General features: G+C 44.3%; 1 protein-coding gene across 3 annotated transcripts in view; it reads right to left on the minus strand.

The window, feature by feature from the left end:
* LOC115126028 (cyclin-dependent kinase-like 2) overlaps window positions 1–13,106 on the minus strand; it is a 35,156-nt gene extending 22,050 nt beyond the window's left edge. For 2 of the 3 annotated variants that reach the window (XM_065025184.1, XM_065025186.1), the window contains exons 1-7: window positions 12,823–13,106; window positions 11,773–12,660; window positions 5,558–5,752; window positions 2,221–2,399; window positions 1,422–1,534; window positions 1,171–1,310; window positions 414–502 (exon numbers count right to left, since the gene is read on the minus strand). In XM_065025184.1, coding sequence (XP_064881256.1) covers window positions 414–502; window positions 1,171–1,310; window positions 1,422–1,534; window positions 2,221–2,399; window positions 5,558–5,752; window positions 11,773–11,940 — 884 coding nt within the window. In that variant the 5' untranslated portion in view covers window positions 11,941–12,660; window positions 12,823–13,106. Of the gene's footprint in view, window positions 1–413; window positions 503–1,170; window positions 1,311–1,421; window positions 1,535–2,220; window positions 2,400–5,557; window positions 5,753–11,772 lie in introns of all 3 variants that reach the window. The other variant, XM_065025185.1, reaches the window with a different exon arrangement.
* Between the last annotated feature and the right edge of the window lie 11,117 nt (window positions 13,107–24,223).

Below are 24,223 nucleotides of genomic sequence, written 5' to 3' on the forward strand. Positions count from 1 at the left end.
GTGTGTGTGTTACCAGGTGTGTGTGTGTTACCAGGTGTGTGTGTGTGTGTTACCAGGTGTGTGTGTGTGTTACCAGGTGTGTGTATGTTACCAGGTGTATGTGTTACCAGGTGTGCGTGTTGCCAGGTGTGTGTGTTACCAGGTGTGCGTGTTACCAGGTGTGTGTGTGTGTGTGTGTGTGTGACCAGGTGTGTGTGTGTTACCAGGTGTGTGTGTGTGTTACCAGGTGTGTGTGTGTGTTTCCAGGTGTGTGTGTTACCAGGTGTGTGTGTGTTACCAGGTGTGTGTGTTACCAGATGTGTGTGTGTTACCAGGTGTGTGTGTTACCAGGTGTGTAAGTGTGTGTGTGTTACCAGGTGTGTGTGTGTTACCAGGTGTGTGTTACCAGGTGTGTGTGACTAGGTGTGTGTTACCTGAGGTGGAAGCCATCGTTAGTGAAGAGTTGGTGCTGCAGCAGATCAGAACACTGTGACCTCCTGTCTGGATCCATCTGGAGACACCTCTGGTAGGAGAAGGAGGAGGGATAGAGAGAGAGGATGTGGGGGAGAGAGAGAGAGGATGTGGGGGAGAGGGGGGGTTGGGGAGGGAGTGAGAGAGAGAGGATGTGGGGAGAGGGGGGTTTGGGGAGGGAGAGAGAGAGAGAGGATGTGGGGAGAGAGAGAGAGAGATTGAGCGAGGGTGGGGTGGGGGAGAGGGAGTCGTATAAAGATAGTTACTGAAAGGCTACGGTACTTTAGGAGGAGATAGTTACTGAAAGGCTACGGTACTTTAGGAGGAGATAGAGATAGTTACTGAAAGGCTACAGTACTTTAGGAGGAGATAGAGATAGTTACTGAAAGGCTACAGTACTTTAGGAGGAGATAGTTACTGAAAGGCTACGGTACTTTAGGAGGAGATAGTTACTGAAAGGCTACAGTACTTTAGGAGGAGATAGTTACTGAAAGGTTACAGTACTTTAGGAGGAGATAGTTACTGAAAGGCTACGGTACTTTAGGAGGAGATAATATGTCGCTGTAGAAATGCTCTGAGGACCAGTTTGTGTGTGTCTGTGGTTGTGTGTGTGTGTGTGTGTGTGGTTGTGTGTGTGTGTGTGTGTGTGTGTGTGTGTGTGTGTGTGTGTGTGCGTGCGTGCGTGCGTGCGTGCGTGCGTGCGTGCGTGCGTGCGTGCACCTGTGTAAGGTCTGTAGCGGTAGTGGACAGTTTGGGATATCGTTGTTGTAGAGGCTCTGTCTCTGTCACTTCCGGTAGATTGACTCCTGAAAACACTGGGTTCTTATAGAACAACTCCTGGTGGGGAGGGGTCAGGTTGCCTTGGTAACGAAACAAAACAAAAAAAATAGCTAAATTCATTAATAATTCATTAAAATATTAATAAATTAATCATTGCTCCATGTGTGTGTGTGTGTGTGTACTGTCCTCACCAAAGCACCTGATGATGTGGTATAACTGGTCGATGTCAGAGTCTCCAGGAAACAGAGGTTCTCCTGTCAACATCTCTACGAAGAGACAGCCTGCAGCCCACACATCTACCGCCCTACACACACAACCACACACACACACACACACACACACACACACACACACACACACACACACACACACACACACACACACACACACACACACACACACACACACACACACACACACACACACACAACCACAGACACACACACACACAACCACAGACACACACAAACTCACACAACCACAGACACACACACACAACCATAGACAGACACACACCACCACACACACACACACACCACCACACGCACACACATACACCACCACACACACACACACACACTCACACACATACACACACACACACACACACAACACAAGCACCACCACACACACACGGTAGTATTAGACAAATAACAGTGGAGGCTTTCGTTTCTCTCTGTGTCTCTTTCTCTCTCGTCCTCTGCCCTTCTCTGTCTCTCCTTCTCTCTCGGTCTCTCTCTCTCTCTGTCTCTCTCTCTCATTCTGTCTCTCTCTCCCTCTGCCTTTCTATCTCTCTCTCTCTGTCTCTCTCTCTCTGTCTCTCTATCTCTCTCTCTCTCTCATTCTGTCTCTCTCTCTCTCTCTGTCTCTCTCTCTGTCTCTCTCTCTCTATTTCAACTCCTCTCTCTCTCTCTCTCTCTCTCTCTCTCTCATTCTGTCTCTCTCTCTCTCTCTCCCCGTCCCTCCCTCTGTCTCTATCCTTGTTCTTACTTCCCGTACTTGGTGTCCCCCACCAGTAGTTCCGGGGCCCTATACCAGCGTGTTGCTACGTAGTCCGTGTAATTCTCTCCTGGTGCAGCCATTGTCCTGGCGAACCCAAAGTCACACAGCTTCACCACCCCTCCCTGAGACACCAGGATGTTCTCTGGCTTGATGTCCCTGTGGATGATCTGGAGAAACAAAAACGGATACAAAACTTATCTTTATTTAACTAGGTTCTTGTCAGTCTTTATTTTATGTTATTTTTTTTTTAATTTGGACCTTTATTTAACCAGGCAAGTCAGTTAAAGAACAAATTCTTATTTTCAATGACGGCCTAGGAACAGTGGGGTTAACTGCCTTGTTCAGGGGCAGAACGACAGATTTGTACCTTGTCAGCTTGGGGATTTGAACTTGCAACCTTCCGGTTACTAGTCCAACGCCTAGGCTACCCTGCCGCCCTCAAATATATATGAAACATACAGAAAATATATAGGAAATATTGATGAAACATGTATGAAATATATAGGAAACAGGTGGGACATGTCTGGTGAGAATGAAGAACTGGGACATTCTCAGCTTCCAGGAATTGTGTACAGATCCTTGCGGCAATGTGGTTGTGCATTACCATGCTGAAACATGAGGTGATGGCGGCGGATGAATGGCACGATAATGATGGGCTTCAGTATCTCATCACGGTATCTTTGTGCCATCAATAGCTTATGCGTGCCCCTTATGCATACCATAACCCCACCGCCACCATGGGGCACTTTGTTCACAACGTTGACGTCAGAAAATCGCTCCGCCCACACGACACCATACATGCTATCTGCCATCTGTCCGGACCAGTTGAAAACTGGGATTCATCCGTGAAGAGAACACTTCTCCAGCGTTGCCAGTGGCCATCGAAGGTGAACATTTGCCCACTGAAGTCGGTTACGACGCCAAACTGCAGTCAGGTCAAGACCAAGGTGAGGACGACGAGCACGGAGATGAGTTTCCCTGAGATGGTTTCTGACAGTTTGTGCAGAAATGATTCGGTTGTGCAAACCCACAGTTCCATCAGCTGTCCGGGTGGCTGGTCTCAGAAGATCCCGCAGGTGAAGAAGCTGGATGTGAGGTCCTGGGTTGTCGTGGTTACACGTGGTCTGCGGTTGTGAGGCCGGTTGGACGTACTGCCAGATTCTCTAAAACAACATTGGAGGTGGTTTATAGTAGAGAAATGAACATTCAATTATCTGGCAACAACTATGGTGGACATTCCTGCAGTCAGCATGCCAATTGCAAAACTTGAGACATCTGTGGCATTTTGTGTGTGACAACTAAACATTTTAGAGTGGCTTTTTATTGTCCCCAGCACAAGGTGCACCTGTGTAATGATCATGCTGTTTAATCAGCTTCTTGATATGCCACACCTGTATGGAACATTTTCTTGTGATCTTTTATTTCAGCTCATGAAACATGGGGGCAACACTGTACATGTTGCGTTTCTATTTTTGTTCAGTATACATACAATTAAAGTCACACAGATTGACCTCCCGACCCTGAGATACCAGGATGTTCTCTGGCTTGATGTCCCTTTCTGGAACATATAGGAAATACAGTGCCTTCGGGAAAGTATTCAGACCCCTTGACTTTTTTACACATTTTGGTACGTTACAGCCTTATCCTAAATTGGATTAAATAGTTTTTCCCCCTCATCAATCTACACACAATAATGACAAAGCAAAAACAGGTTTTTATAAATGCAAATTTATAAAATAAACTGAAATATCACTTACATAAGTATTCAGACCCTTGAGTCAGTACTTTGTTCAAAAAACCTTTGGCAGTGATTACAGCCTTGAGTCTTTTTGGGTATGACGCTACATGCTTGGTATACCTGTATTTGGGGAGTTTCTCACATTCCTCTCAAGCTCTGTCAGGTTGGACGTGGAGCATCGTTGCACAGCTATTTTCAGGTCTCCAGAGATGTTTGATCGGGTTCAAGTCCGGGCTCTGGCTGGGCCACTCAAGGACATTGCGAGACTTGTACTGAAGCCACTCCTGCATTGTCTTGGCTGTGTGCTTAGGTTCGTTGTCCTTTGGAAGGGGAACCTTCGCCCCAGTCTGAGGTCCTGAGTTTTCACCAAGAACCTCTCTGTACTTTGCTCCGTTCATCTTTCCCTCTATCCTGACTTGTCTCCTAGTCCTTGCTTCTGAAAAAGATCCCCACAGCATGATGCTGCCACCACCATGCTTCACTGTAGGGAAGGTGCCAGGTTTCCTCCCGACGGGACGCTTGGCATTCAGGCCAAAGATTTCTTTAGGTGTCATTTGGCAAACTCCAAGAGGAACGTCATGTGCCTTTTACTGAGGAGTGATTTCCGTCTGGCCACTCTACCATAGAGGCCTGATTGGTGGAGCGCTGCAGAGATGGTTGTCCTTCTGGAAGGTTCTCCCATCTCCACAGAGGAACTCTGGAACTCTGTCAGAGTGACCATCTGGTTATTGGTCACCTCCCTAACCAAGGCCCTTCTGGCCAGGCAGCCAGCTCTCTTACATTTAAGAATGATAGAGACCACTGTGTTCTTGGGGACCTTCAATGCTGCATAAATGTGTTGGTACCCTTCCCCAGATCTGTGCCTCGACACAATCCTCTCTGAGCTCTACGGACAAATCTTTTGACCTCATGGCTTTTGCTGTGACATGCAATTTCAACTGTGGGATCTTATATAGACAGGCGTGTGCCTTTCCAAATCATGTCTAATCAATTGAATTTACTACAAGTGGACTCCAATCAAGTTGTAGAAGCATCTCAAGGATGATCAATGGAAACAGGATGCACCTGAGCTCAATTTTGAGTCTCATAGCAAAGGGCCTGAATACTTATATAAATAAGGTATTTCTGTTTTTTATTTTTAATATATTTGCAAAACATTTAGAATTTTGTTTGTTTTTGTGGAATATGAAGTGTGGAAATGTGGAAAAAGTCAAGGGGTCTGAATAGTATGGAGTATGGAGGAATGGTCTAAGATCCCTTCCAATGTGTTCTCCAATCTCATAAAACATTTTAGAAAAATGCTCAGTGTCGTTATCCACGCCAGGGGGGGGTGCTGGAGTATTGAAAACAGGGGTTCAAATGAATGGAATAAATGGAACTAAGTCAAACACGTGGTTCCATATGTTTCATTTGTGATACCGTTGCATTAATTCCATTACAATGAGCCCGTCCTCCTATAGCTCCTCCTACCAGTCTCCTCTTACACACACACACACACACACACACACACACACACACACACACACACACACACACACACACACACACACACACACACACACACACACACACACACACTCCACTCACATTGTGTTGATGGCAGAAGGAGATAGCCCGTAGGATCTGATAGACGTATCTTCTTAGGCGGCTGTAGTCTAGTCCCGTTGGACTCTGTTCTAGGTCATCTAGCACCGTACGTTCTACGAACTCAAACACCAGGTACCAGCGACGTCTCTTTTTCCACACCTCCAGCAGGTTGACTAGGTTCTCATGGCGCAGTTGCTGGAGAAAGGGGAGGAACAAAATGATGGATTGATTAGTTGTTTTGATTGATTGGTTAGTTAGTTAGTTAGTTAGCATTTTTATATGTCAGGAATGGGCAACTTTGATGGGGGGGTGGGGGGGGTCACACAAAAAACTACTCATGAGGGGCCACAGTGGCTTGCGGTTCCGGGTTTGTGAGAGAATGGCGCCGGAGGGGATGGCCGCCATTTTACCGTCTCCTGAACAATTTTGTTCATTTTTTTTGCGTCGATCTTAACTATTTTATAAATAATGTTTCGGCCATCATTTCATATGTCCGAAATGATCATCTGGACATCAAAACAGTGACCTCGATTTAAATGCGGACTTTAATTTCTACAAATCGGAGGCGAAATCCAAATCCCCGTCACTCAGACGAGGCCCGAGGCGGAGTTATTAGAGGTCGGCGTGCGGGATATCTAACGAGACAGTAACGGCGAGTCGCCATTACCCTCCGTTCTATTGGCGAACGTGAAATCACTGGAGAATAAACTGGATGAGCTCTGTTGGAGACTATCCTATCAATCACTGGAGAATAAACTGGATGAGATCCCTTGGAGACTATCCAATCAATCACTGGAGAATAAACTGGATGAGATCCCTTGGACACTATCCTATCAATAACTGGAGAATAAACTGGCTGAGCTCCGTTGGAGAGACTATCCTATCAATCACTGGAGAATAAACTGGATGAGCTCCGTTGGAGAGACTATCCTATCAATCACTGGAGAATAAACTGGATGAGCTCTGTTAGAGACTATCCTATCAATCACTGGAGAATAAACTGGATGAGCTCCGTTGGAGAGACTATCCTATCAATCACTGGAAAATAAACTGGATGAGCTCTGTTAGAGAGACTATCCTATCAATAACTGGAGAATAAACTGGATGAGCTCTGTTGGAGAGACTATCCTATCAACGTGACCTGCAGAACTGGACTATCCTACGTTTCACAGAGTAGTGACTGAACAAGGACATGGAAAATATAAATCTAGCTGGGTTTTTTTCTATACATCAGCAAGACAGAACAACTGCATCTGTTAAACTGAGGGGAGGTGGAGGGGGGGGGGTCTCTTTGGCAACAACAGCCGGTGTGCAATCTCTAATATTAAGGAAGTCCCGAGTTTCTGCTTGCCTGAGGTAGAGTACCTCATGATAAGCAGTAGACCACACTATCTACCGAGACATTTTTCATCTATATTTTTCCCAGATGTGTAACTCTGACTGAACAACTAAAAAACTCCCCACCTTATGCAAATGAGGGTTAGCTGTGAGTGCCGAGAAACGGTACAGGGGATGTTCAGTGTATCGACAACAAACAGATTCCATGGGATGGAATGGTGGGCTTTTGTACAGATGGGGCTCCAGGATGTTGGGCAGGCCTCTACACTCTAGTTATAAATGTGTCTCTCTCTGCCATATGGACGCATTGTACGATACATACACACACTAAGCTATAGTGGATACACAGAGAGCAACTGGCGGCAAAAGAGCTGAGCGCATTCACTCTGTACCAGGTCTACTACACCTGTTGTATTCAGCATTTCACTGTAAGGTCTACTACACCTGTTGTATTCAGCATTTCACTGTAAGGTCTACTACACCTGTTGTATTCAGCATTTCACTGTAAGGTCTACTACACCTGTTGTATTCAGCATTTCACTGTGAGGTCTACTACACCTGTTGTATTCAGCATTTCACTGTGAGGTCTACTACACCTGTTGTATTCAGCATTTCACTGTGAGGTCTACTACACCTGTTGTATTCAGCATTTCACTGTAAGGTCTACTACACCTGTTGTATTCAGCATTTCACTGTAAGGTCTACTACACCTGTTGTATTCAGCATTTCACTGTAAGGTCTACTTAGTCTCATTAGTACTGGTGTGATAAGATAAATTATGTCAGACTAATTTGAAATGGACTGTCTTAGCCCCACATTAACAGTATATGATGGTGAGTTGAGAATACAATCAGAAATACTGTTATAATGTTTTGCAATTTACTGCCATTCACTGACAGGGGCCTGAGGGCACACAGTGTGTTGTGAAATCTGTGAATGTATCGTAATGTTTTTAAAATCGTATAAACTACCTTAATTTTGCTGGATCCCAGGAAGAGTAGCTGCTGTCTTGGCAGGAACTAATGGAGATCCATAATAAATGCAAATACAAATGTCTCCTGTGCAACTAGAGGCAACAAAACTCTAGATCACCTCTATTCTACACACAGAGATGCATACACAACTCCCCCCATTTATTTGGAAAATATGACCATGACTTCATCCTCTTAATTCTGGCGCACAAACAAAAACTCAAAACAGGAAGTACCAGCGATGCGCTCAATACGGAAGAGTTCCGATGACGCGGACGCTAAGCTACAGGACTGTTTTGCACAGACTGGAATATGTTCTGGGATTCATCCGATCACATTGAGGAGTTTACCACATCAGTCATCGGCTTCATTAATAATAAGAGCATTGATGACGTAGTCCCCTCAATGACCGTACGTACATATCCTAACCAAAAGCAATGGATTACAGAGAACATCCGCACTGAGCTAAAGGCAAGAGCTGCCGCTTTCAAGGAGCGGAACACAAATCCGGACGCTTATAACAATACCCGCTACGCCCTCCAACGAACCATCAAACAGGCAAAGCGTCAACACAGGACTAAGATCGAATCCTACTAGACCGGATCCGACGCTCGTCGGATGTGTCAGGGCTTGCAAAATATCACGGATTACAAAGGGAAACCCAGCCGCAAGCTGCTCAGTGACGCGAGCCTACCAGACAAAATAAATACCTTCTGTGCTCGCTTTGAGGCAAGCAACACTGAACCATGCATGAGAACACCAGCTGTTCTGTACGACTGTGTGATCACATTCTCCGTAGCCGATGTGAGTAAGACCTTTAAACAGGTTAACATTCACAAGGCTACTAAGGCCCGATGGAATACCAGGACATGTACTAAAGTGTATTCACTGACAATTTTAACCTCTCCCTGGCCCAGTCTGTAATACCCACATGTTTCAAGCAGACCACCGTAGCCCCTGTGCCCGTAGAATGCCAATGGCTACATCTGCTTGAAATGCTTTAAAAGGCTGGTCATAGCTCACATCAACAACATTATCCCAGAAACACTAGACCCACTCCAATTTGCAAACCGCCACAGATGAAGCAATCTCTATTGCACTCCACACTGCCCTTTCCCACCTGGACAAAAGGAACACCTACGTGAGAATGCTGTTCATTGACTACAGCTCAACATGCAACACCATAGTCCCCTTCAAGCTCATCACTAAGCACAGGACCCTAGGACTGAACACCTCCCTCTGGAAGTGGATCCTGGACTTCCTGATGGGCCTCCCCCCTGGTGGTAAGCATAAGTAACAACACATCCGCCACGCTGACCCTCAACACGTCGCCCCTTCAGGGGTGCGTGCTTAGCCCCCTCCTGTACTCCCTGTTTACCCACGACACGACTCCAACCCCATCATTAAATTTGCTGAAGACACGATGGTGGTAGGCTTGATCACCGACGATGATGAGAGGAGCTGATCGTGGACTACAGGAAACGGAGTGCTGGGCATGCCCCCATTCACATCAACAGGGCTGTAGTGGAGACTGTGGAGAGCTCCTCGGACACGGACTTCCTCAGTGTCCACACCACTAAGGATCTGTCATGGTCCAAACACACCAACACAGTCGTGAATAGGTGACAACAACGCCTCCCCCAGGAGGCTGAAAAGACTTGGCATGGGCCCTCAGATCATCAAAAAGTTCTACAGCTGCAGCATTGAGAGCATCTTGACTGGCTGCATCACCACTTGGTATGGCAACTGCTTGGCATCCGACCACAAGGCGCTACAGAGGGTAGTGCGTACGGCCCAGGACATCACTGGGGCCGAACTCCCTGCCATCCAGGACCTCTATACCAGGCGGTGTCAGAGGAAGGCCCTAAAAATTGTCAAAGACCCCAATCACCAGTGCTACTGCACTGCAAGTGATACCGGAGTGCCAAGTTTGAGACCAAAAGATTCTACCCCCAAGCCATACGACTCCTGAACAAATTCTACCCACAAGCCATACGACTCCTGAACAGATTCTACCCCCAAGCCATACGACTCCTGAACAGATTCTACCCCCAAGCCATACGACTCCTGAACAGATTCTACCCCCAAGCCATACGACTCCTGAACAGATTCTACCCCCAAGCTATACGACTCCTGAACAGATTCTACCCCCAAGCCATAAGACTCCTGAACAGATTCTACCCCCAAGCCATAAGACTCCTGAACAGATTCTACCCCGAAGCCATACGACTCCTGAACAGATTCTACCCCCAAGCCATAAGACTCCTGAACAGATTCTACCCCCAAGCCATACGACTCCTGAACAGATTCTACCCCCAAGCTATAAGACTCCTAAACAGATTCTATCCCGAAGCCTTAAGACTCCTGAACATATTCTATCCCCAAGCCATACGACTCCTGAACAGATTCTACCCCCAAGCCATATGACTCCTGAACAGATTCTAACCCCAAGCCATAAGACTCCTGAACAGATTCTACCCCCAAGCGATACGACTCCTGAACAGATTCTACCCCCAAGCCATACGACTCCTGAACAGATTCTATCCCGAAGCCTTAAGACTCCTGAACAGATTCTACCCCCAAGCCATACGACTCCTGAACAGATTCTACCCCCAAGCCATACGACTCCTGAACAGATTCTACCCCGAAGCCATACGACTCCTGAACAGATTCTACCCCCAAGCCATACGACTCCTGAACAGATTCTACCCCCAAGCCATACATGTGCTTTTACACCTGCATTGTTTGCTGTTTGGGGTTTTAGGCTGGGTTTCTGTACAGCACTTTGAGAGATCAGCTGATGTACGAAGGGCTATATAAATACATTTGATTTGATTTGAGGTACAGTACATGGTGCCTACAGATACAGTACATAGTACATACAGGTACAGTACATAGTACATACAGGTACAGTACATAGTACCTACAGGTACAGTACATAGTACCTACAGGTACAGTACATAGTACCTACAGGTACAGTACATAGTACCTACAGTACAGTACATAGTACCTACAGGTACAGTACATAGTACCTACAGGTACATACAGGTACAGTACATAGTACCTACAGGTACAGTACATAGTACCTACATGTAAATACAGGTACAGTACATAGTACCTACAGGTACAGTACATAGTACCTACAGGTACAGTACATAGTACCTACATGTAAATACAGGTACAGTACATAGTACCTACAGGTACAGTACATAGTACCTACAGGTACAGTACATAGTACCTACATGTAAATACAGGTACAGTACATAGACCCACATGTAAATACAGGTACAGTACATAGTACCTACAGGTACAGTACATAGTACCTACAGGTACAGTACATAGTACCTACATGTAAATACAGGTACAGTACATAGACCCACATGTACATACAGGTACAGTACATATTTTATTGTTCTATTTTATTTCAATATATTCTATTTTATTCTATTCTATTTTATTTCAATATATTCTATTTTATTTCAATATATTCTATTTTATTCTATTTTATTTCAATATATTCTATTTGATTCTATTTTATTTCAATATATTCTATTTTATTCTATTTGATTTCAATATATTCTATTTGATTCTATTTTATTTCAATATATTCTATTTGATTCTATTTTATTTCAATATATTCTATTTGATTCTATTTTATTTCAATATATTCTATTTGATTCAATTCTATTTTATTTCAATATATTCTATTTCATTCTATTCTAATTCATTTTAATCTACTATATTTTATTATATTCTGTTCTATTTTAATCTGTTCTATTTGATTTTAATCTATTTTATTATATTCTGTGCTATTTTAATCTATTCTATTTAATTATATTATATTTTACTTTATTCTGTTGTATTTGATTCTGTTGTATTGGACTAATCTCTTAAACTCCAACTGACCTTCAACATCTTGATCTCTCTCAAAGCGATCTTCTTGACTGTCTTGTTGTCCTCTGACTCCAGAAACTTCTTAACGGCCACGATCCTCCCGTTCTCCTTGTGACGACACTTCATGACCATGCCGTAGCTTCCCTCGCCGACCATACCCAAGTTCTCATACTTCTCCATAACACGCACTAGGCTACACACACTCTGCAACACACACTAGGCTACACACACTCTGCAACACACACTCTATAATAACACACACTAGGCTACACACACTATAATAACACACACTAGGCTACACACACTCTATAATAACACACACTAGGCTACACACACTCTGCAACACACACTCTATAATAACACACACTAGGCTACACACACTCTGCAACACACACTCTATAACACACACACATACTAAAACATACTATAACACACACTCTGCAACACGCATATCTTACAACACAGACACTCACACACGCACCCACACACTAGGCTACACACACTGATAATACAACACACAAAGTCTATAATACACACTTTACAACACACACTCTATAACAGACTCACACCATAACACACACTCTATAGAAAAAACACTAGGTTACACACAATATGACACACACACACACACACTCACATCAGCTGACAAATAAATAGCAGGTTGACGATTATTGTCATGAGTCTTGTCCTGGAGGCCGTACTGAGCGATTTTCACTTTGAATGACCAGCTGCAAATGTCAAAATGTCTATATTGTCAACATCAAAAAAAAGTCATTAGGTTTAGCAGTGTAGTTAAGGTTATGGTTAGGTTTAAAATCAGATTGTATGATTTGGTGTCAGCTAGTGACCACTCTGCAGAGCTATCTCCAGAACAAGATCCAGGAATGAAAAAACGCTAACCTGCGAACGGATAGACAAAAAAAAGAGGTGACAGGTAGTTAGACTAAACAATATTATTTACCAAATACTTTTTCTGTACATTTTTTGCATGAAATAAAATATTTCATAGTCTACAGCGTAAATGGTTGCATGAAAACAATAGGTGTTTGATTGCGAACATACATAGATCGCGTGTAGTAGAACTAACTTCCTGATGTGAACGTTCTGAACCAGGATCATTTCCGGATACTCAGATGAGCCAGCGGGGCCGACTTCAAAAACTTCCAACGGTTTGTTGACCGATTAGTGGACTAATGTTCGGTACAAAGACTCCCAGATCCGTATCAGATCGATATCACTCTTATCGATCAACGTAAACAGTGGTGTAAAGACGCACCGGACATCCGAGATGAGACGACTAGAGAACAATTACCTGTGTCACCAAAGCCGTTACCCGTAGCAACTGGCCTCCGTGGCTGTACACAAAAACAACATCACTCTACTCTCTACCCCAGCAGCGCGAGCTCTGAGAATGTGAATGATGAGGGTTTTAAGGAAAGGTGAACTATTGTGACATTTTCCTTGGTGTCATTTTCATCTTTAACAAAACCAATCAGATACTGGTGAACTTCTATTCTATTTTACTCTATTCTACTCAGGGCCAGTTCTGTGCTTTCGGGGGACTTTTTACGTTTTTATCTCCTGCATTTCTACACATTTTGTAATGACTTATGCCATCTTTAATGTCATATCTGAGTGAGAATGGCTATCAAAAATCAATGGGGACTATCATGCCAAATTAGTGTCGACTTGAGTCTCACCATGGGATTCGATAAACAGTGAGCAAAGATTTTTATAACTAACCCAAGATAGACCACAGTCTGTCATTTCAATCGGAAGCAAATTAATCATACTGAGCAGAACAATTAATCAAGCTGGGCAGAGCCAAGCACGAGCTAGCGAGAGCCAAACTGATAGAGACATACCCCAAGCGACTTACAGCTGTAATCGCAGAAAAAGGTGGAGCTACAAAGTATTAACTTAAGGGGGCTGAATAATTTTGCACGCCCAATTTTTCAGTTTTTGATTTGTTAAAAAAGTTTGAAATATCCAATAAATGCTGTTCCACTTCATGATTGTCTCCCACTTGTTGTTGATTCTTCACAAAAAAATACAGTTTTATATCTTTATGTTTGAAGCCTGAAATGTGGCAAAAGGTCGCAAAGTTCAAGGGGGCCGAATACTTTCGCAAGGCACTGTGTATATATATATATATATATATATATATATATATAAGCTCCAGGGTTCCTCTGTGGAGACGGGAGAACCTTCCAGAAGGACAACCATCTTGCAGCACTCCACCTATCAGACCATACAGAAACCACTCCTCAGTAAAAGGCACATGACAGCACGCTTGGAGTTTGCCAAAAGGCACCTAAAGAATCTCAGACCACGAGAAACAAGATTCTCTGGTCTGAAGAAACCAAGATTGAACTCTTTGGCCTGAATGCCATGCGTCACATCGGGAGGAAACTTGGCACCATCCCTACGGTGAAGCATGGGGGTGGCAGCATCATGTCTGGAGGAAACCTGGCACCATCCCTACGGTGAAGCATGGGGGTGGCAGCATCATGTCTGGAGGAAACCTGGCACCATCCCTACGGTGAAGCATGGGGGTGGCAGCATCATGTCTGGAGGAAACCTGGCACCATCCCTACGGTGAAGCATGGTGGTGGCAGCATCATGTCTGGAGGAAACCTGGCACCATCCCTACGGTGAAGCATGGGGGTGGCAGCATCATGCTGTGGGGATCTTTTTCAGCAGCAGGGACTGGGAGACTAGTCAGGATAGAGGGAACGATGAACGGAGCAAAGTACAGAGAGATCCTGGATGAAAACCTGCTCCATAGCAAACAGGATCTCAGACTGGGGTGAAGGTTTACCTTCCAACAGGACACCGACCCTAAGCACACAGCCAAGACAATGCAGGAGTGGCTTCGGGACAAGTCTCTGAATGTGTAGCGCAGCCAGAGCCCGGACTTGAACCCGATCGAACATCTCTGGAGAGACCTGAAAATAGCTGTGCAGCAACGCTCCCCATCCAACCTGAGAGAGCTTGGGAGGATCTGCAGAGAAGAATGGAGATAACTCCCAAAATACAGGTGTGCCAAGCTTGTAACGTCATACCCAAGAAGACTCTAGGCTGTAATCGCTTCCAAAGGTGCTTCAATAAAGTGCTGAGTCTGAATACTAATGCAAATGTTATATTTTTAATATTAGCAAACATTTTCGCTTTGTCATTATGGGGTATTGTGTGCAGATTGATGAGGGGAAACAGAATTTAATACATTTTAGAAAAAGGCTGTAACGTAACAAAATGTGGAAAAAGTTTTTTTTTAATTGCAAAAAAAGTAAAAAATGTAATTCTTATTTACATAAGTATTCAGACCCTTTAATATGAGACTTGAAATTGAGCTCAGGTGCATCCTGTTTCCATTGATCATCCTTGAGATGTTTCTACAACTTGATTGGAGTCCACCTGTGGTAAATTCAATTGATTAGACATGATTTGGAAAGGCACACGCCTGTATATATAAAAGATCCCACAGTTGACAGAGCAAAAACCAAGCCATGAGGTCAAAGGAATTGTCTGTAGAGCTCAGAGACAGGATTGTGTCGAGGCACAGATCTGGGGAAGGACACCAAAAGATGTCTGCAGCATTGAATGTCCCCAAGAACACAGCAGCCTGTAGGTCACACTAAATGGAAACTAAACGGAAACTAAACAGTAGATGGAAACTAAACAGTAGATTAAATGGAAACGAAACAGTAGATGAAACTAAACAGGTATGTGGTCAGACTAGAGAGAAGGAGGGTGGGCAGTTGCGGTGACAGAGACAGGAAGTCACAAACCACTCTTAACCTGTTCCTAGGCCACCTTTGTGTGTGTGTGTGTGTGTGTGTGTGTGTGTGTGTGTGTGTGTGTGTGTGTGTGTGTGTGTGTGGCAACAGTGACACACTCTCCCAATTACTCTGGAATGAGAACAGTGCTGTTTGCTGTTACATATTTATTGCAACACAGATACAGGAACCATCACCTCGAGTCAAACGCATCTCTACACTTCTATATGGAAGATTTGCATGTATCCCCCCCCACACACACACACACACACACACACACACACCCGACAGTGTTTCTGTCTTGTGATGTACCCCTGCATCTATACCCCCCCCCTCTCTCTCTCTCACTCTCTCCTTGTTGTATACTGCATTCATACCTCTCTCTCTCTCTCACTCTCTCCCTGTTGTATACTGCATCCATACCTCTCTCTCTCTCTCAATTCATTTCAATTCAATTCAAGGGCTTTATTGGCATGGGAAACATGTGTTAACATTGCCAAAGCAAGTCTCTCTCTCTCTCTCTCTCTCTCTCTCTCTCTCTCTCTCTCTCTGTTGTATACTGCATCCATACCTCTCTCTCTCAATTCAATTCAATTCAAGGGCTTTATTGGCATGGGAAACATGTGTTAACATTGCCAAAGCAAGTCTCTCTCTCTCTCTCTCTCTCTCTCTCTCTCTCTCTCTCTCTGTTGTATACTGCATCCATACCTCTCTCTCTCTCTCAATTCAATTCAATTCAAGGGCTTTATTGGCATGGGAAACATGTGTTAACATTGCCAAAGCAAGTGAGGTAGATAATATATAAAGTGAAATAAACAATACAAATTAACAGTAAACATTACACATACAGAAGGTTCAAAACAATAAAGACATTACACATGTCATATTATATATATATATATATACAGTGTTTTAACAAATTAAACCAATTATATATACAGTGTTTTAACAATGTACAAATGGTTAAAGGACACAAGATAAAATAAATAAGCATAAATATGGTTTGTATTTACAATGGTGTTTGTTCTTCACTGGTTGCCCTTTTCTCGTGGCAACAGGTCAAAAATCTTGCTGCTTTTAACATTTAACACATTTAAGTCATTTAGCAGACGCTCTTATCCAGAGCGACTTACAAATTGGTGCTTTCACCTTATGACATCATGGCAGTTTGATGGCAAACTGTGGAATTTCACCCAGTAGATATGGGAGTTTATCAAAATTGGATTTGTTTTCGAATTCTTTGTGGATCTGTGTAATCTGAGGGAAATATGTCTCTCTAATATGGTCATACATTGGTCAGGAGGTTAGGAAGTGCAGCTCAGTTTCCACCTCATTTTGTGGGCAGTGGGCACATAGCCTGTGTTCTCTTGAGAGCCATGTCTGCCAACGGCGGCCTTTCTCAATAGCAAGGCTATGCTCACTGAGTCTGTACATAGTCAAAGCTTTCCTTCATTTTGGGTCAGTCACAATGGTCAGGTATTCTGCCGCTGTGTACTCTCTGTGTAGGGCCAAATTGCATTATTTGATGTTCTACGTTGTACACGGAGGATATTTTTGCAGAATTCTGCGTGCAGAGTCTCAATTTGGTGTTTGTCCCATTTTGTGAAGTCTTGGTTGGTGAGCGGACCCCAGACCTCACAACCATAAAGGGCAATGGGCTCTATTACTGATTCAAGTATTTTTAGCCAAATCCTAGTTGGTATGTTGAAATGTATGTTCCTTTTGATGGCATAGAAGGCCCTTCTTGCCTTGTCTCTCAGATCGTTCACAGCTTTGTGGAAGTTACCTGTGGCGCTGATGTTTAGGCCAAGGTATGTATAGTTTTTTGTGTGCTCTAGGGCAACAGTGTCTAGATGGAATTTGTATTTGTGGTCCTGGTGACTGGACCTTTTTTGGAACACCATTATTTTGGTCTTACTGAGATTTACTGTCAGGGCCCAGGTCTGACAGAATCTGTGCATAAGATCTAGGTGCTGCTGTAGGCCCTCCTTGGTAGGTGACAGAAGCACCAGATCATCAGCAAACAGCAGACATTTGACTTCGGATTCTAGCAGGGGGATAATACCCCACTACCCTCTCTCTCTTTATCCCTATTCTATACTGCATCAATACCCCATTATCCTCCCTCAACAACTAGTATACATGGCTACTACCACCACTAGTAGACATGGCTACCACCACTAGTATACATGGCTACCACCACCACTAGTAGACATGGCTACCACCACTAGTATACATGGCTACTACCACCACTAGTATACATGGCTACCACCACTAGTATACATGGCTACTACCACTAGTATACATGGCTACTACCACTGGTATACATGGCTACTACCACTGGTATACATGGCTACCACCACTGTACATGGCTACCACTGGTATACATGGCTACCACCGCTGGTATACATGGCTACCACCACTAGTATACATGGCTACTACCACCACTAGTATACATGGCTACCACCACTAGTATACATGGCTACCACCACTAGTATACATGGCTACCACCACTAGTATACATGGCTACCACCACCACTAGTATACATGGCTACCACCACTAGTATACATGGCTACTACCACTAGTATACATGGCTACTACCACTAGTATACATGGCTACTACCACTAGTATACATGGCTACCACCACTAGTATACATGGCTACCACCACTAGTATACATGGCTACCACCACTAGTATACATGGCTACCACCACTAGTATACATGGCTACCACCACCACTAGTATACATGGCTACTACCACTGGTATACATGGCTACCACCACCACTGGTATGCATGGCTACCACCACCACTAGTATACATGGATACCACCACTGGTATGTCAGTATACATGGCTACCACCACTAGGTATGCATGGCTGCCACCACTAGTATACATGGCTACCACCACCACCACTGGTATGCATGGATACTGCCACTAGTATACATGCTACTACCACTGGTATACATGGCTACCACCACTAGTATACATGGCTGCTACCACTAGTATACATGGCTACCACCACTAGTATACATGGCTACTACCACTGGTATACATGGCTACCACCACCACTGGTATGCTAGTATGCATGGCTACCACCACTAGTATACATGGCTACTACCACTAGTATACATGGCTACCACCACTAGTATACATGGCTACCACCACTAGTATACATGGCTATTACCACCACTAGTATACATGGCTACCACCACTAGTATACATGGCTACCACCACTAGTATACATGGCTTACTACCACCACTATATACATGGCTACCACCACTAGTATACATGGCTACCACCACCACTAGTATACATGGCTACCACCACCACTAGTATACATGGCTACCACCACTAGTATACATGGCTACCACCACTAGTATACATGGCTACCACCACTAGTATACATGGCTACCACCACTAGTATACATGGCTACCACCACTAGTATACATGGCTACCACCACTAGTATACATGGCTACCACCACTAGTATACATGGTATACATGATTACCACCACTAGTATACATGATTACCATCACCAGTATAATGTTACCACCACTAGTATACATGATACCACCACTAGTATACATGATTACTACCACTAGTATACATGTTTACCACCACTAGAATACATGTTTATCACCACCAGTATACATGTTTACCACCACTAGTATACATGATTACCATCACTAGTATACATGTTTACCACCACTAGTATACATGATTACCACCACTAGTATACATGATTACCATCACTAGTATACATGTTTACCACCACTAGTATACATGATTACCATCACTAGTATACATGATTACCATCACTAGTATACATGATTACCACCACTAGTATACATGATTACCACCACTAATACCACCACTAGTATACATGATTACCACCACTAATACCATCACTAGTATACATGATTACCACCACTAATACCACCACTAGTATAAATGATTACCACCACTAGTATACATGATTACCACCACTAGTATACATGATTACCACCACTAATACCACCACTAGTATAAATGATTACCACCACTAGTATACATGATTACCACCACTAGTATACACGATTACCACCACTAGCATACATGATTACCACCACTAGTATACACGATTACCACCACTAGTATACACGATTACCACCACTAGTATACATGGCTACCACCACTAGTATACATGGCTACCACCACTAGTATACATGGCTACCACCACTAGTATACATGGCTACCACCACTAGTATACATGGCTACCACCACTAGTATACATGGCTACCACCACTAGTATACATGGCTACCACCACTAGTATATATGGCTACCACCACTAGTATACATGGCTACCACCACTAGTACCACCACTAGTATACATGATTACCACCACTAGTATACATGATTACCATCACCAGTATAATGTTTACCACCACTAGTATACATGATTGCCACCACTAGTATACATGATTACCACCACTAGTATACATGGCTACTACCACTAGTATACATGGCTACTACCACCACTAGTATACATGGCTACTACCACCACTAGTATACATGGCTACTACCACTAGTATACATGGCTACCACCCACTAGTAGACATGGCTACTACCACTAGTATACATGGCTACCACCACCACTAGTATACATGGCTACTACCACTAGTATGCATGGCTGCTGCCACTGGTATGCTGGCTACCACCACTGGTATGCATGGCATGGCTGGTATGCATGGCTGCCACCACTAGTATACATGGCTACTGCCACTGGTATGCATGGCTACTACCACTGGTATGCATGGCTACCACCACTAGTATACATGGCTACCACCACTAGTATACATGGCTACCACCACCACTAGTATACATGGCTACTACCACCACTAGTATACATGGCTACCACCACCACTAGTATACATGGCTACCACCACCACTAGTATACATGGCTACTACCACTAGTATACATGGCTACCACCACCACTAGTATACATGGATACTGCCAGCACTGGTATACATGGCTACTACCACCACTAGTATACATGGCTACCACCACTAGTATACATGGCTGCTACTGCCACTAGTATACATGGCTACCACCACTAGTATACATGGCTACTACCACTAGTATACATGGCTACTACCACCACTAGTATACATGGCTACCACCACCACTAGTATACATGGCTACCACCACTAGTATGCATGGCTACTACCACTGGTATACATGGCTACCACCACTAGTATACATGGCTACTGCCGCTGGTATGCATGGCTACACCACTAGTATACGTGGCTACCACCACTAGTATACATGGCTACTACCACCACTAGTATACATGGCTACTACCACTAGTATAAATGGCTACTACCACTAGTAGACATGGCTACTGCCGCTGGTATACATGGCTACCACCACTAGTATACATGGCTACCACCACTAGTATACATGGCTACTACCGCTAGTATACATGGCTACCACCACTAGTATACATGGCTGCCACCGCTGGTATACATGGCTACCACCACTGGTATGCATGGCTACCACCACTGGTATGCATGGCTACTACCACTGGTATGCATGGCTACCACCACTGGTATACATGGCTACTACCACTGGTATACATGGCTACCACCACTGGTATGCATGGCTACTACCGCTGGTATGCATGGCTACTACCACTAGTATACATGGCTACCACCACTAGTATGCATGGCTACCACCACTAGTATACATGGCTACCACCACTAGTATACATGGCTACCACCACTAGTATACATGATTGCCACCACTGGTATACATGGCTGCCATCCACTAGTATACATGGCTACCACCACTGGTATACATGGCTACCACCACCACTAGTAGACATGGCTACTACCACCACTAGTATACATGGCTACCACCACTGGTATGCATGGCTACCCACCACTAGTATACATGGCTACCACCACTAGTATACATGGCTACCACCACTAGTATACATGGCTACCACCACTAGTATATATGGCTACCACCACTAGTATACATGGCTACCACCACTAGTACCACCACTAGTATACATGATTACCACCACTAGTATACATGATTACCATCACCAGTATAATGTTTACCACCACTAGTATACATGATTGCCACCACTAGTATACATGATTACCACCACTAGTATACATGTTTACCACCACTAGAATACATGTTTATCACCACCAGTATACATGTTTACCACCACTAGTATACATGATTACCATCACTAGTATACATGTTTACCACCACTAGTATACATGATTACCACCACTAGTATACATGATTACCATCACTAGTATACATGTTTACCACCACTAGTATACATGATTACCATCACTAGTATACATGATTACCATCACTAGTATACATGATTACCACCACTAGTATACATGATTACCACCACTAATACCACCACTAGTATACATGATTACCACCACTAATACCATCACTAGTATACATGATTACCACCACTAATACCACCACTAGTATAAATGATTACCACCACTAGTATACATGATTACCACCACTAGTATACATGATTACCACCACTAATACCACCACTAGTATAAATGATTACCACCACTAGTATACATGATTACCACCACTAGTATACACCACTAGTATACATGGCTTACCACCACTAGTATACATGGCTACCACCACTAGTATACATGATTACCACCACTAGTATACATGGCTACCACCACTAGTATACATGGCTACCACCACTAGTATACATGGCTACCACCACTAGTATACATGGCTACCACCACTAGTATACATGGCTACCACCACTAGTATACATGGCTACCACCACTAGTATACATGGCTACCACCACCACTAGTATACATGGCTACCACCACTAGTATACATGGCTACCACCACTAGTGGCCACCACTAGTATACATGATTACCACCACCACTAGTATACATGGCTACCATCCACCACTAGTTTACCACCACCACTGGTATACATGATTGCCACCACTAGTATACATGATTACCACCACTAGTATACATGGCTACTACCACTGGTATGCATGGCTACCACCACCACTGGTATACATGGCTGCTGCCACCACTGGTATACATGGATGCTGCCACTAGTATACATGGCTACTACCACTGGTATGCATGGCTACTGCCACTGGTATACATGGCTACCACCACCGCTGGTATACATGGCTACTGCCACTAGTATACATGGCTGCATGGCTACTGCCACTGGTATGCATGGCTGCCACCACTGGTATACATGGCTACCACCACTGAGTAGACACTGGTATGCATGGCTACTACTAGTACCACTGGTATACATGGCTACTACCACTGGTATACATGGCTCTAGTATACACCACCACTAGTATACATGGCTCCACCACCACTAGTATGTCATGGCCACCACCACTGGTAGTATGTCCCTCCACCACCACCACAAATATGTCCCCTCCACCACCACTAGTATGTCCCCTCCACCACCACTAGTATGTCCCCTCCACCACCACTAGTATGTCCCTCCACCACCACTAGTATGTCCCCTCCACCACCACTAGTATGTCCCTCCACCACCACTAGTATGTCCCCTCCACCACCACTAGTATGTCCTCCACTGCCACTAGTATGTCCCTCCACCACCACTAGTATGTCCCTCCACCACCACTAGTATACATCCCTCCACCACCACTAGTATGTCCCTCCACCACCACTAGTATGTCTCTCCACACCACTAGTATGTCCTCCACCACCACTAGTATGTCTACCACCATCACCACTAGTATGTCCCTCCATCACCACTAGTATGCATGGCTCCACCACCACTAGTATGTCCCTTCCACCACCACTAGTATGTCCCTCTCTGCCACCACTAGTATGTCACACCACCACCACTAGTATGTCCCCTCCACCACCACTAGTATGTCCCTCCACCACCACTAGTATACATCCTACCACCACTAGTATGTCATGGATACCACCACTAGTATGTCCACTCCACCACCACTAGTATGTCATGGCTATCCACCACCACTAGTATGTCCCTCCACCACCACTAGTATGTACCTCCACCACCACTAGTATGTGGCTCCCTCCACCACTAGTATACATGGCTCCTACCACTAGTATGCATGGCTACCACCACCACTAGTATGTCCCTCCACCACCACTAGTATGTCATGGCTACCACCACTACCACTATTGTAGACCACTAGTATGCACCTACCACCACTAGTATACATGGCTACCACCACCACTAGCTACCACCACCACTAGTAGACATGGCTATACCACCACTACCACTAGTATACATTGCTACTACCACTAGTATACATGGCTACCACCACCACTAGTATACATGGCTGCTACCACCACTAGTAGACCACCACTAGTATACATGGCTACTACCACTAGTATACATGGCTACCACCACCACTAGTAGACATGGCTACTACCACCACTAGTATACATGGCTACTACCACTAGTATACATGGCTACCACCACTAGTATACATGGCTACTACCACCACTAGTATACATGGCTACTACCACCACTAGTATACATGGCTACTACCACTAGTATACATGGCTACCACCACTAGTATACATGGCTACTACCACCACTACTGCCACTAGTATACATGGCTACCACCACCACTAGTATACATGG

Source organism: Oncorhynchus nerka, linkage group LG12 (assembly GCF_034236695.1).
Source record: "Oncorhynchus nerka isolate Pitt River linkage group LG12, Oner_Uvic_2.0, whole genome shotgun sequence".
Taxonomy (NCBI): Eukaryota; Metazoa; Chordata; class Actinopteri; order Salmoniformes; family Salmonidae; genus Oncorhynchus; species Oncorhynchus nerka.